General features: G+C 27.4%; 1 protein-coding gene across 1 annotated transcript in view; it reads right to left on the reverse strand.

Annotated features, from left to right (window-relative positions):
• LOC129910372 (low-density lipoprotein receptor-related protein 4) overlaps positions 1 to 13,511 on the reverse strand; it is a 43,162-nt gene extending 29,651 nt beyond the window's left edge. Inside the window, exon 1 of the mRNA XM_055987726.1 lies at positions 12,357 to 13,511. Within this exon, the coding sequence (XP_055843701.1) occupies positions 12,357 to 12,396 (40 nt within the window). The 5' untranslated portion in view covers positions 12,397 to 13,511. The remainder of the gene's footprint in view (positions 1 to 12,356) is intronic.
• Positions 13,512 to 15,983: the final 2,472 nt, after the last annotated feature.

The raw sequence follows: 15,983 nt of genomic DNA on the forward strand, positions 1-15,983 counted from the left end.
TGCAATTCACACGTGGTAGAAGTGAAACCTTAAAAAATCATTTTTCTTGCAAAAAAAAAAAAAAAAAAAATCTACCTATTTTTATTCTATCACCTTCAAATCCATGTTTTTTATATGACAACCTATATAAATTTTATATCATCTGAAAGCTTATTGTCTAAGCTCAAAATATATATATCGATCAGGTGTATGAGACATCTACAAAAAGAGCTAGAATTTTTTAAACTCGATGAAATTTCATCCAAAAAGCAAAAAAAAAACATTTATTTTTATGTTCTCATGCTATTAAATCAATTTTTTTGTTTGACAACCTATACAAAATTTTATACCATGTGAAAGCTTATTGTTTCACCTTGTATAATTATGCATAAATCTTATTTCAAAGATGTCTACAAGAGAAGTTAGAATTTTTTAAAGTCAACCATGTCGAATTTCCAGACTGAGATTATGGTACTTCCTACACTGATAGCTGGTCATCGCCAACAGATCTCCACAGGTGTTTTGAGGTATTTTTAAATTTTTTTCAATTTAAGATTGTGTAACTTGTAGAGCACGTAGTGTTATGTATGATATATCAAATAAAAGGTAATGTTAGCAGCATGCGTATTAAAGTTAAATCAAATTTGTATGTGCACTAGATCAAAAGATATAACGTGTGTTGGAAAAGAACATCTTATTACCGTTATCTCCGAATTTTGAATATGAAATTAATTGAAATTTTGTACAATAATATATTATTTAATTACCTATCTACAGTACAAATTTCATTTATCTATCTATTAAAACAAAAAAGTTATAACAAGTTGAAGTCGTGTCGCGTTTTCGTTTCATTTTGTTTCAAATCACTACGATACTAAAGAAGTTTTCACTTCAAAAAATAAAGTCAAGCTAATTTTGCAAATATGTACATAGATACTATGCAACAATAAATAAAATGTAATTTTAATCCAGTCAAATAAGGGTTAAACCTCGGAATGAATGCTAATAGAATTTTTTTTGCTCAATACCTTCGTTTTGGCATTCTATAACATACCTCCAAAGTCTAGAAAAATCTCATGTCCGCAAGTCGCGATTTTCAAGGTCAAAGCGCGAAATGGGGTTTTTCAAAATTAGCAAAAAAAGAGGATGGTATTATAGACACATATGATACATGATTTCAAGGTATTTTTTAATGATTCCAAAAAATCTAAAATAAAGGCAATCTGACGTCTCTGAAAAAAGTTATACCTGTTTTTCATCTGTCAACCCATATTATTATTACAGTTGCTAACTTACTACCGAAAAACCCTTAAAAGTTGTGGTAGCGGAACCAAATTTTGCATTAAGGTTTTTATATATATTATCATTAAGAATAAAAACAACGCAACCTCTCAACCTTTCAAGATTAAATTCAATTTATTATTATGTGTAAAAATCATTAAATTAACAATTAGACACTGTTTCTGACTGTGAATCCTGCCCATTGGGCCGGAGCCACATTGAATGGTAAAAAAATTAAATTGAAAAATAAGAAAAAAAAACATACCCCCCGCAAAAGTTGCATTGGATCCAAAAAAGTATAAAAAGATTTTTTTAATTTTTAAAATGACCGCTAAGAGTCGCTGTCATGCATTCGCGTTGAAAATTGAAAAAAAAAAGCAAATTGGCTTATAAAACACATACTTGCATTTTGTTTGTTTTTTTATTTAATGACTTTTGCATTTTGTTTTTTTAATTTATGCATTTATTCTTCTCTAAAAAGCCTCCATTAGTTATTCCTTATTGGAGTTGAAACCTGTATTTTTCCCATACAAATTTTGACAGCTCATTTCTACCGATAGAAAATTCTACGGTTTCTATGGGTTTTTCCCCGTTTACGTGAATACCCCTAATATAAATGTATACTTACATATTTTATGATCGACTTTTGCTTGGTTTTTAATCACTTAAGTGTTTGTACAAATATTTCAACAAAATTAAAAACCTACCAATAATGTATGTATAAATTTAAAGCATTAAAATTATTTTTGATTTTGTATACTCTATTGCTTATGATCTTTAAAAAGCTTAAGTGGATTTTTAGAAAAATATGGTAAAAAGGACTTGAGTTATATACTCATAAGTGCATTGGTAAAGGAATTTTAAATAAGAAAACTGACACGGGAACAGTCAATACTGTTTTATTGAACATTTGTCAATAAAAAAGTTGCACATACAACACAGTGGCCCATTAATTCAATCGCTCACTGTGCTGTGTGAATTTGGTTAAATTTTTAGCCGAGGATTTATTTTTGGCATTATTCAAGTGAATATCAATAATTTTTGTCATTAAATAAAAATATATGTAATTTTGAAAGTAGGGCATTTTTCAAGGTAAGTGATTTACCTAAAATTAAGACATTTTAATCCTTCCCTAAAAGTAACTTAACATCAAAAATTTACTTTACTTTACTAAACTAGTTTTTATTAGTCACTACGTAACTTAAGTGGTTTTTTAATTGAAAGATACTACAATTTTAACTCTGAATGAGTCTTTTTTCAACGTGGATACTATTTCTTACACTGTGTTACAAAATAATCATGATAGTTACTTTGGAAGTGACCTAGCAGAGGTTGTAGGTATTACTGAGGACATCATACTTCTGATTTGAAATTTTTCATAGACTCTCAAAATTTCAAATTATCGTCAAAAAACAGTTTTTTAATGTTTTCATTTTTCAACGATTTTTTAATCAGTAATTTTTCGGTCAATTTCAGATTTTTTTACAGTTCTAAACAAAGGAGTATTTGTTCTTTTTGAAAATATTTTTTTATTTTGCTCAAGCACCAAATTGGTGCAGATTTTATGGACTGAATCTCAAAGTACAACATTTTTTCCCCGTTTTTTTAAATTCCGAGACCGTTTCAAGCTAAGTTTTGTGTTTTGAAATTTTTTGAAGTTAAAAATTCTTTAGTATCGTAGTGATTTTAAACAAGATGAAACGAAAACGCAACACGAACATTCAACTTGTTATAACTTTTTTGTTTTAATAGATAGATGAATGAAATTCGTACTGTAGATACACTCAAGGAAACGCCACGATAAAACAACGTTAAATCAATGAAAACCACATTGATTTAACTATAATTCGGAATGATTTTGCGTTGAAGATGAACATTTTAAAATCAATGTGGAAAATAGGTTAATTTTTGATGGTTTCGTATCTTAAAGTCACATAAATCAAAGTAGTTCAACTTTCAATCAACGACGTTTCAACTTCAATTTATTTATTCCCTCAGTGTAGGTAATTAAATAAACTATAATTGTACAAAATTTCAATTAATTTTATATTCAAAATTCTGAGATAACGGTACAAAGATGTTCCTTTTTTTTACACACGTTATATCTTTTGATCTAGTGCACATACAAATTTGATGTAACTTTAATACGCATGCTGATAATATAACCTTTTATTTGATATATCGCACATAACGGTACGTGCTCTGCAAGTTACACAATCTTAAATTGAAAAATACCTCAAAACACCTGTGGAGATCTGTTGCCGATGACCAGCCACCAGTGTAGGAAGTACCGTAATCTCAGTTTCATATAGTTGCCTTTAAAAAATTCTTACTTTTTTTGTTAGCATGGTAGAAATATGATTGATACTTCATATAAAAAGTGAAGTAATCTTTCAGATGATATAAAATTTATCATAGGTTGTCAGTTAAAAAAATTGATTTAATGAGAGAAAAAAGATTGATTTTTTTACTTTTTTGATGAAAAAATTGATTGGGTTCAAAAAATTCTAGCTCTTTTTGTAGATGTTGTATAGACATGGTCGATATAAATATTTTGAGCTGAAACGAAAGAAATATTCTTTCTTATATCCGAAGTTTTTATATGTATAAGAAAAACTCGGATATAAGAAATACATTTCAGGGATTTTTAGACTTTCTTATATCCGTGTTGCATTGTATCAAGTTATGCATTCGTAAAAAAAAAAAATAGATAACGATCGGACATGACTATTTAAATTTTAAAGAGATTTAAATTTGTGGATTTTATTTAATTTTTTTTTTAAATCAAATTTTCGAAAAAGAGAAATTTTTTTGGAAATTTTAGAAACATTTTTAATGTCATTTTTTTTTTACTAGTAAAAAACGATTGTATCCTCCCCTCATCTGATATATTCCATCTCCCGAATCTGCCCAAAACATAAAAGAAAGGTTAAAGTCACCAACATTAATTATTCAACAAAGTATTCAAATTTTGGTTTGAAAAAAAAAAAAAAACTAACCTCAATCAAATGACACGAAGTGTACACAACAAATCTCTGCATATACAATGCACACGCGAGTTCTTCCCCATCAGAGAAAGTTAATTATCCTAAAGCAAGGATTTTTTTTTTCGCTTAAGAACCTAACTTTTAAGTTTCATCTTCTGCATAAAATATTAGTTTGTAAATTAAAAAAAAAAAAAAAAAAAACAGAAAAAAAAACAACAAAAATAGTCAGAGACATAAAACAAATAAAACAGAATGCAATAAATAGCAAAACCTCGACCCATATTGAGTAGGTACGGTACCATACATACATTTATACGTTTATGCAATCATATAACAACAACTAGCTATATAATAGTACACTTTATCTCAGGATCTTTTAGGGGAGGTTGGCTATGAGACAACGAGTATGTATATATATTTTCTTTTTGTTAAAAACGCTTCAAGTCATATTCAGATTAATAATGAACCCAATGAATGTTTGTTTGTTCGCCTTGTTAACCTCTGGTCTGACTTTTTGTCTTTTTTGTGTGAATGAATGAGAAAGATATATACAATTTGAATCCTTACACATGCACCCCCTAGGAATAGGTAGGTGCATCTGTTGGATGCTTCAAGCAACTGCAAGGTGGATTGATTTTTTTTTTTTTTTTTTTTTTTTGCTTTTGGTGTTCATAGTTGGAAACTTCTTGATTTTCAATTGCAATCGACAGATGATGATATAAAAATCTTTGTTCACATAGAAAAAAAGATACTTAGATTCGAAAGTTGAGTCAATAATATGTTTTTTTTTATGTTTTTTAAGTGACAAAAAGAATAAAAAAGCAATTCCTTTGATATTTCAATTTCATACAAGGACTTTAGTTGTAGCAGGCGATTTGTAACCTACATTTCATAAAATACTCGTAATATAACTTGGGGGAATTTTGTCAAAGAATTAAAGCCGTAGGCTGATTTTTTTGTTATTATAACATAAAGTTAAGAAACACAGTGCCTAAAGTAATTTTATTTTTAATAAATTATGTCGTACAAGCAAACAAACTGGAAACTAACACTGAAGTTTTGTAACAAATTATTCTTATTATGTTCTTTTTAAAATTTGAATAAGAAAATATTATACTCTACAAAAAAAATACCTTTTTTCTTTTCTCATTATATTAATTTTTTTTTATTTTAAAAGCTTACAAAAAAAAATTATACAATTAAAAAGCCAAACATTTCTTCTAAAGAATAAAATCATTTTTAAATTTTTACAATTCGCAATAAGTATTAAAATAATTGATTAAAAACAATCATTTCTTATAAAAAAAAGTGAAAAAATCACTTCCATCACCCAAAAATTCATTTTTTTGACATAACAACATTATAATAAATTTTGTACCACCTGAAAGCTTATTGCTTCAGCTCAAAATATATATGTAGATCATGTCTATTATACATCTACAAAAAGAGCTAGAATTTATTAACTCGATCAATTTTTATCAAAAAGGCAAAAGAAATATATTATTTTATCTTCGCATGCTTTTGAATCAATTTTTTTCAATGACAACCTATAATATATCATGTGAAAGCTCATTTTTTCAACTTTAATATGACGTTTCAATCTTATTTCTGCGATGCCTAGAAAAAAAGTTAGAATTATTTAAAGCCAACCATGTCGAAATTCCAAACTGAGATTACGGTACTTCCCACACTGGTTTCTGTTCATGATCAACAGATCTTCACAGGTGTTTTGAGGTATTTCGCAAGCTTTTTAATTTAACATTGTGTAGCTTGTAATGAATGTACAGTTATGTGTGATATATCAAATAAAAGGTAATATCATCAGAATACTCAATAAAAATCAAATTTGTATTTTCTCTAGATCAAAAGATATAACCTGTTGAAAAATAGAACTTTATTTTACCCTTATCTCAAAATTGTGACTACAAAATTGATTGAAATTTTGCAAAGATATAGTCCAGTCTTTATCTATTTACAATTTCATTTATTTATCTGTTGAAGAGAAAAAGATAAAAATAAAAAACGGTTAAAAACGGTCAAAAGCTTGCGACAAAAAACTTATTTTTCCCGTTTTTTGGTAATTTTAAAATACCACATGTATGCGGTCATAGACTACATGTTCTATAAGTTTGAGATTTTTTGAACGCTACGAAAAATTTAAAAAAATAAAAACTCACCCAAAAATACCCCAATATAAGTAGGTGTTTTTCAAAAATTCATATTTCAAAACGCAGAGACTTAAAAAAAAATCCGCATTAGACCCCTAACTTCTTTTTTTCTTATCTTTCGAATAACGTTTTTCAAATTGTCAAAAAAAATTTCCCCTACCTATAATCACTACTGCGTCAAAGGTCTACCTCATGTTTTAGTTTTAGAAAACCATTTATTACTTGGTTTTGAAATTTTTTAGAATTTTTTTCAATACCATTGTCAGACTTGCAATAAATTTATCTATTGATTAAAAAAAAGTTCAACTCTTTACATTGTCACGTTTAGAAAATAGCCAATTTTGTTTTACCCCTATTTACCCTATTAAATGACGGAATTTTTAAAAATGAATAAAAATATTTCTAATTTCTAAAGAAACAAATTTAAATAGCAGTTAGTGAGTTTTTCTTTTGAATCGACGAAATATAAAACTGTTTCTTTTCTCGGAGAATCACTCAATAAAAACCAAAGAAGCGGAAGAATCCTGAAAACCAATAAGAAACATACAGAGTTTTACTTTAATCCAGTCATCCAGATAGAATTTGTTCCTATTGTCCAGGCAACAAATAATAAGAAAATATTTTTGAAAAAATCCTTTGCATACTTCTTGGCTATTTTAAATATTTTCAAAACATTGTTTGGATTCAACAAACAGAAATTCAAACTAATAAAAGATCAAAGTTTGTTTTATTATTTTATATTTAACCCTTTTAAAACTTGATCGCAGGATTTACCAAAACGGCCATTCCAAAGTAACGGAGAAAACATTTATATTGACCTTGTTTCCAGTTTATCTAGTTGAAGAAGCAATCTCTTTTCTTGAAACTTTGTAGGTCTTAAGTTAATAAAGTTGATGTTCTAGAAGTTTCACGAAAAACTAATTAAACGTAGCCAAATTATTCACAGATAAACCGGTAACGGAGAAGACGCGTACAAGCCTTTTTTTATGTTTGTTACCTCATAACTTTAGACTGAGTCAACCAATTTTGATGATTCTTTTTGTATTGCAAATCTGGTGCCGTGTGGTACCATTTCAATTTTGTTCTGGCTATAGAAACTATGAGAAAAACCATAAAACTCATTAAATTAAAATTTAATTCGAAAAAAAAATTGATCATCGAGAAATAGCTAAAATTTGAAACTTTAAACACACTCAAGATTTTAATGTGTTATCCAAAGTTTCAAATAAAACTTTGTCTTAATGTACGGCCAGTGACAGTTAATTGTAATGAATTCTTTAAAAGTGGATCACTGTGGCGTATGCGTAACTTTTTGTCTTATCCTAATTATCTTCTTTTTTTTTAATGTTACAAACTGAGCAAGGAATTTAACAATCAAAAATATATTTCTATTGCTAAGAAAAATTCTTTATTATTCAGCAACCAAGTACATTATTGGCTGGAATAGGATTTTATAGTTTAAGTGTTATTCATCACTTTATTACGTGTCTCAATAGAAACAAAACCATTACTATCAAAATTAAAAAATATGTTTTCCTTTAATTTATATTTCAAAATTATTTTGACAACTGAAAAAATTAAACTGCATTGCGTTTCAAATTTTTAAATTAGATTTTTCCATAATTTCTTCTTTGGTCAACAAAAACTGAAAATAAAGGCTCTTTAGAACTAACAAAGTTATCTAATGTACACAACAAAATTGGACATTTTTTATTAAATTTGATAGAAATAATTATTTTAAAATTTCATAAACTTATGTAAAAAAATGTTACACAACAAAATACATTTTGCTCGAACATTAACGTTAACGCAATGTTTTTGTGCCTCATTTCACCGCCAAGTTCCACATTGTTAATTCCAAACTTACAAAGGTGAGGAATCGTCTGAACAAAATAAAACTCTTGGTCAGTTTTTTTTTTTTAATGTTATCATTGCTCAATTGCCTACATTTGAGACGTTCAGAATAATAATAAAAATAAGTCCATTTGAAATTTGTGCATTATATTGAACTTTAAGGAGCTCTTTCTCAGACTAAAAGAACTTTGGAAATAAATGTTTCACAGATCAATAGATTTATATCTTCAAAATTTCTTTCTTTTATTCTATTTAAGATAAAACAAAATACTTCATTTTTAAGAACTGAAAACATCCAACTTATAGAGAAGTGGACTTGACCCATTTATTATTTGCTTTTTATTTTCAATATTCCATATTGATTTTAATTTTAAATCGAATTCGAAAAACAACGTTAAAAATACTACACAAATTGGTAATCCTAATCTCTTGGAAATCTAGTTAAAATCAAACTTGGTATACCGCCCAACAAAAATTATTAAATTAAATTTTTTTGACGAGGTTTTTGTCTACCTACATTAAACAACGTTTTCAAAAAGGTATAAACCATTTTTCTAGGACCAGGGGTTTAGTCAGGGCATGCATTATTTTTTAGGGGTATTAAAGCAAGCATGTTTTATTAAAACAAGCATAATGAAATAGGATGAAAAATAAAATGCAACCCAACAAAAAAATGCATGTCCTGACTAAACCCCTGGTCCTAGAAAAATGGTTTATACCTTTTTGAAAACTTTGTTTAATATAGAAACAATTGATTTAAGTCTATATCTAAAAACATGGCCTCATAAGCCAACACATACCTATTTCAAATGATAAAAAACTTAAATGCTCTTGGAGCGCCATGCCATCTAGTGTCAAAATAAAAATCTGAAAAAATTAGAGGATTTTTTTTTTTTTATTATTTAGAAACAGTGGAAACTTAGGAACTTGATTCTCGAAGAAAAACCTAAATAACGAACGCCATAATGTATATTCTATTATATATATTAAAGTTTGGTTTTGTGTACGTTCGCTAACCGGCCACACCGACTGACTTATTTTCTTAATTTCTTTTTTAAATCAAAGAGCCATAAGAGGAGAAGGTTTAAGGCAAAAAAAAAATTTAAGATTTTATAGGGTAAATAGGGGTTACACGACATTGAAAAAAGAGGCTATTTTCTAAACGGTAAGTCGTAAAGAGTTGACTTTTTTTTTAAATGATAGACAAATTCATTCAATAGTTAAAAAAGGTATTGAAAAAATTCAAAAAATTTCTAAACCAAGTTGTGAGGGTTTTTTTGCAGTCATAGACCTTCGACAAAAGACTAATTACAGGTACGCAAAATTTTGCACAGAAATTTGAGTTACACCATAAGAAAGATATTTAAAAAAAAAATTAGGGGTCTAAAACGGATTTTTTTCATAGGCCCTGTATTTTGAAATAAAAATTTTTGAAAAAAAACCTAATTTTTAGAGACATTTTTGAGTAGTCCTTTATTTTTTTGGAATTTTTAAAAGTTTGCAAAAAATTTCAAATGTATAGGAAATACAGGTTTTAATCATGCGCATGTATATAATTTGAATTTTTAAAATGATTTTTGACCGAATAACGGGAAAAACAATTTTTTTTGTCCCAAGTTTCTTGCACAGAGAAAAATATGACCCGCTAAAAACTAACAGATTGCCATATTGTTTTACCGTCCATACATTTCATAAGGAAATCTTATTAAAATCAACGATTAATAAGGTTTTTTTAAGGAGATTTCTTATTATTTTTATAGAGAAAATCTTATTAAAATTTGACTGAAAAGTTGATTTTTTTTGCAAGTTAGCACTTGAACAAAAATCGCGATCAATATTTTCATGGCAGGTTGGTTCAGGTGGTAAGGTGTGCGACTAATGATTTGAAGTCTCCAGTTCGATTCCCAGCCTGGTCATGGTTTTTTTTATTTTTTTGCAGATTTTAAAACAATAAGGAAAACCCAATTGTTTTAATAAGGTTTCCTTCTTGGATGAAAACCATAGAGAAATCTTATTGTTTTTGTTCTATTTTATGTGGTCTATTTTTCTCTGTGTGGCCGTTTTTAACAGTTTTTTATTTTTATCTTTTTTTCTTTAATAGATAAATGAATGAAATTTACAGCAGTGTAGATAGATAATAGGCAAGACTATATTTGTACATAGTTTTAATTAATTTTGTAATGACAAATTTGAAATAACGGTAAAATAAAACTCTATTTTTCAACACATTGCATCTTTTGATCTGGAGCTTACAAAAATTTGATTTATCTTTATTGAGCATCCTGATAATATTACCTTTCATTTGATATATCACACATAACGCTACATTCACTACAAGCTTCACAATGGTAAATTAAAAAACTTAAAAAACTTTTTAACATAGGCCACTTTTTTTTAAATTTTAAAAGTGAATATTTTTAAATTAATTGGACGAACTTTTCAAGTTTTGATTTCCTTTTTGTATTGGGAATTATGACAAATTACAAAGTCGAAAATAGAAATAAATACAAGAAATGGCGGAACGAAGTCCGCCGGGTCAGCTAGTATACTATATATTATAAAGGTATAAGGCCGTAAGCTTTAAAATGACTTTCATAATATATTCCAGCTGGTTTAAATGCAACTGTCTCAATCTTAATGTTAAAAATATGATTGTATTCTATCTCTAGAAAACATTTTATATTCCAGTTTCAATATTCTCTAAAGTGCAGCTATCTTCAAAGAACTATTAAAGTAAAATATTTAAGGCTTTCATTCGATACAGGTTTTTCTGATCAATAAACCCTTGTTGGTATATTTCCTACCTTAAACCTTAGTAGGATCAAATCATGCATAGTCATGCAGTTGTCATCTGAAATCCTCACCAACTTCTACCTACTCTCTAAAAGACTTCAAATGATTCAGCCTGCTCAAATCTTGGATATAAAGTGTCCTAACTTACTGTCCTTAATTCTAATATTCTCCAAAGCTTTCTTCAAAAATAATTTGTAAAAATGATTTGTAATACCTTTTTTAAAAATTAAATCTAATTGTTCTTAAGCTTAAAACAATTTTAAGAATTTTGTTCAACTTGATATAAATAAATACAAAAATATACGTACATTAAACAAGTTTGAAAAAAAGTAGGTATACTTTACAAGTTATTGCTATCAATATTAATTCATTTTATTTGAATTAAAATTGAAGGTCAAATAAAAACCTTATATAGTCAAGATTTTTGTCAACTTTATGTTTTTTTCTTACAAGCTATCACTATTCAAACTATTCACTTATTCTAGGAACAGATCTAAGTATACCTAAGAATTATAGTAGTTATCTCTTTAACTAAATTACTCAATTTTTAAACATCATTTTCAAACCATATGCTAAACACCAATTTTCAGTTAAAATTATTCCTTTTTGTTCTTCCAAACACACACAACACCCTAAAAATTATGTCCAGAATAATCCTATCTACATAGAAAAACCATCTCTATTTTGTTAAAATAAAATTCCTTTAAACTTTTCAAAAAAAAAAAATTACAATTACATTTACACCTTCATCTTCTCATCACACTTCTCAATCACCAACAATATCTTCAAAAAAAAAAAAATTTAAAAAAAGCTCCAGATAGACTATAATGCTGCCCAAATATTTTCCAACATAAAACCAACACAACACTTAAGATATTGTGAGAGAGCACAATCATAGAGAGAGAGAGTAAATAAGAAAATACAGAGAAAGAGAGATTTTTTAGATAAATGATAAAATCCCAACATATTATTGCAAGGGCGTTACTGATGAACTTTCAAAAAAAAAAAAAAAATTGTACATATCGATAAGTTAGAAATCCATACAATTTTTTCATTTTATTTTTTTTTTTTTTTTCATTTTCGATTCACTTTCAAATATAAAACTGATAAATCTTTGGTTTTTTAAATATTTTTGAAAAATATCCTAGATTAAGATACAATCCGGCAGCCATATTGTTTCAAGGCATAGCCCCAAAGATGAAAATTTGTATCTCATCTTCCCTAACTCTCTCCCAAACAGGTGGTCTAAACTGATCCTTTTTATATTTTTTGCTGAAGACGTCCCAAAACTTACCAATTCGTATCCAAATAAAATATGATAATAAATGGAGCATGATCTAAAAATTATTCCTTTCGGTCCTTATTTTTTGAATTTTTGTATCCTTTTTGTAATATATTTTTTTATTTTTTTTTTTTTTTTTGTTTTATGTTATTTGCTGAGGAAGGGTGCAAAGGTTATCCTTTTTTTTTATATTTTACTGTGGAATGATTTATTTTTAGCGATATAAATTCACTGCGTAATATCTTTTATTTTAAGGGTTTGGTATAAGGATCTTTGTTGTTGTTGATGGAATTTATATATATTTTTTGTTCCTTTTTTTCAAAAAAATCCTTTTTGTTGGATAAAAATATTGGAATTATATATTTTTTTTTTGTATTATTTCATCAAGAAAAAGATATCGTTTGTTGTTGTTGTTGTTTTTTTCTTTAACAGAGAGAAAAATAAAATGGGTTTGGCCGAAACAATTTATCGGCGATGGCCCTTTCGTCTTCTTTTGTATCCCCGTTTCATCGTATTAGAGAATCCTTTGATAGAATTTTCTCCACTTTATACATCTTTTTCTGTTCCCGAAAAATGTATGCACAAAATTTTACAATATTTTAAATTACTTTTCGAAAAACTTTTTTTGTTTCAATATTCTAAAAATGTTTTTTTTTTTTTTTCAAACTGGGTGTGTATTACCGAAAAAGGACGTTTTTTAATTCACTCCATCTTTAATTTTTTGTTACAAATTTTCTTTTTTGTTGTAAGGACGAAAGACGGTTGAGGGATATACATATAATGATAACCTAAGCGCTACAACAGCCCACAGGATGAGAGCAGCTGTTTGCCTTGGTTTTATGTAATTTTTTTTTTTTTTCTTCACTCTCGAGAGAAGAGGATACTTTTTTTTTTTTTTTCTTATTGAAAAATGTATCCTTTTTTCACAGGAAAGAAAATTCCTGTGAATCAAATTATATAGATTTCACTTCACAATTTTTAATGTAATCCATGTAATATTATTTATAAGCAATTAACTAAGAATTAAAGGTCAGATTAAGTTAGAGTCCTTAAAATCCTTTAAATTGAAATTAAAAATTCTTTTTAAAAAAGCAACAAAAAAAAAGTATATCCTTTGCAAATATATGTGAATAGATATTTTCTGATGTATAACAGTGCAAGGACTCGTATTCGCGACGACTGAAGTTTTCTCAAACGCGGTGTACAGGCAAAAATTTTCGACCAAAAAGGAGCTTTTTTTTTGGTTGAGATGAGAGTTTGGTGAGAGTGCGAGATGCTGGATAGAATTTTGTGGATGTGGAATATGCTTTTGGGAGATGCTTTTTTGGATGCTCATCTCAAGGATATTTTTGTTGTTGTTGTTGTTTCTTTTTCTATTTTTGCTACACCATTGATGATAATAAATTGAAAGGTAGCTTTTGCGCAGGATTTTGTAACATCACACAGCAGGGTATTGAGAAACACCTACGCGATGTTGTATAGTTCGTGTTGTCGTCGTCTGTTTATGTTTTTGAAGGTAGGAGTAGGAAAAATTATTCATCAAAAACAGCTTTATTTTCGTGGAGACTTTTTGACGTTAACCAGAGCAATCAGCAGGAAGAGCAGTAGCAGAGTAGAGCATAAGCAGAGTCACATTGCTAAAAATGGATTGCTTCAAATCAATTTAAAAATATATATTTTTTTTTGTTCTTTTGTTTCTAAATCTATGATAGGTACCTATTTGAGTTTTTCTATTTTTTTTTTTTGTAAGTCTTGATGCAATTTGATTTATCTTAACTTACTTACTTGACACACACCTACCTTTATTGTGGTAAAGTGGGTGGGTGGTTGGTTGGTTTTTGGGGATATATCGATGTAATAGAAAAAGGATATTCTATTAATTTCTATTTATAGCACAATTCATTGTTAACTTGTATGGATTTAATTTGATTCTGTATTTTGTAGAAAAAAAAAAAATATAAAAAACACACACACACATATTCAGACAATCATATAGAAAAGTTTAAGTTAATGAAAAATATATATGTTCTTTTGTGTGAAAAAAGAAAAACACAAGTGGGAGAAATTTGAGTGTAGGTGTTTTTATTTTTTTTTTTTTTTGTTGTAAGGACACGTATCATTTTACATGAAACTTATAGTAGTTTTTTTTCGCTATTATTAATGATTTATTTGTTTGACGATTGACGTATTTTTGTTGAATAAATTAAATTGAATTAAAAAGATATTTTTATATATTTGAAAGAGCACTAGGTCAGACAGACGTATTTTGAATTTATATGGAATTGATATAATTGTCATATTCTATTATATTTTTTGTAAAATTGTTAGAAATCTTTCTATTTTTAGACGACAAATTTGAGATCGTTTCACTAGAACACCAAGTAAATTATTCAAAGTAAAAATATATATTAAATTAAAATCTGGCACAGGAAGGTATTTAAAAAAAAAACTACTTAAATTAATATGAAGGTATCAAAATTTTTGTTAACAATGGGAGGCTTTTTTGTTTACATTAAGGGGCTCTGAGTACCCTTATAATATACCTAATAAAAACACATTTCGTGCTCTTTGAGGAGAAGATTATAAAGGAGCCACCGATGTATAGGTAATGCTTTAAAGTTTAGACTCCTTTAAGTTATAATGCTGGAGAAAGACAGAACCACATTTCACAATGTATGTATATAGTCAAGTAAAATTAGTTTTTTTTAAGTTATAAAATTATTAACAGTTTTCATAACATTTTTCAAATAGATTAAATTCAATTCACTGACCGAAAAAAACTATAAGAGCTAAAACTACCAACAAACAACATTTTGAAGATTTTATTTTATTGACCCTCTGTGATTTCAAATATTAAAATAATTTTATCGAAGGTTTGACCTTTTTTTATCAAAATCAATAGTGTCGTTTTATATAGAAAATAACATCTGTACGAAATTTAAAGAAAACTCGTCCACCCAGTTAGGCAGTTTAAATTTCTCTAGAAGTTGGTGTTATTGTAAAAGTATTCAAGCTTTTCATCATAAAAAAAATTATTTTAATTTAATTGACAAAAAATTTTTTTTTTATTTTATCTTAATATGTTTTAATCTTTGTATGTAGTATATGCCATTAAATTTCGTGTATTTAAGGAATTTTAAGAAAACAAAATAATTTTTTTATAAAAAAATAAACATTTTCAAACATTCAAGAAATGGTATTCCATTCAAAAGAAATTATTAATCAACAACTTAAAACAAAGTTTCATAAACAATAAAACGTTGAACAGTTTTTAAAAACCTGATATTTCAAAAAGAAAAACAAATTAGTAATTTTTGCTTTGTAGTGCAGGAAAAATATTCGATTTCACATCCAAAGCATCCACGCAGGATCCACTTTTTTTCGCATTCTCTATTATTGTAATGTCATGTCTGATTTTTGTAGCAAATAAGTATGTAGGTATTCGAATCCTATACTTACCTTAAAGTACTTACCCTAATAGTACCATGCAGAGTTGTAAGAATATCAATTAAAATAAAATGCACGACTGGGTCGCACGAACTTGCTCTTAGAGTTAAAGTTGCTTAAATTTTTAAGACTTTTTATATAGAAATTTGGAAAAAAATCAATAAAATTTCTTTCTTTAAGAAAATAAAATAA

The sequence above is a fragment of the Episyrphus balteatus genome, chromosome 2, assembly GCF_945859705.1.
Source record: "Episyrphus balteatus chromosome 2, idEpiBalt1.1, whole genome shotgun sequence".
Classification (NCBI taxonomy): Eukaryota; Metazoa; Arthropoda; class Insecta; order Diptera; family Syrphidae; genus Episyrphus; species Episyrphus balteatus.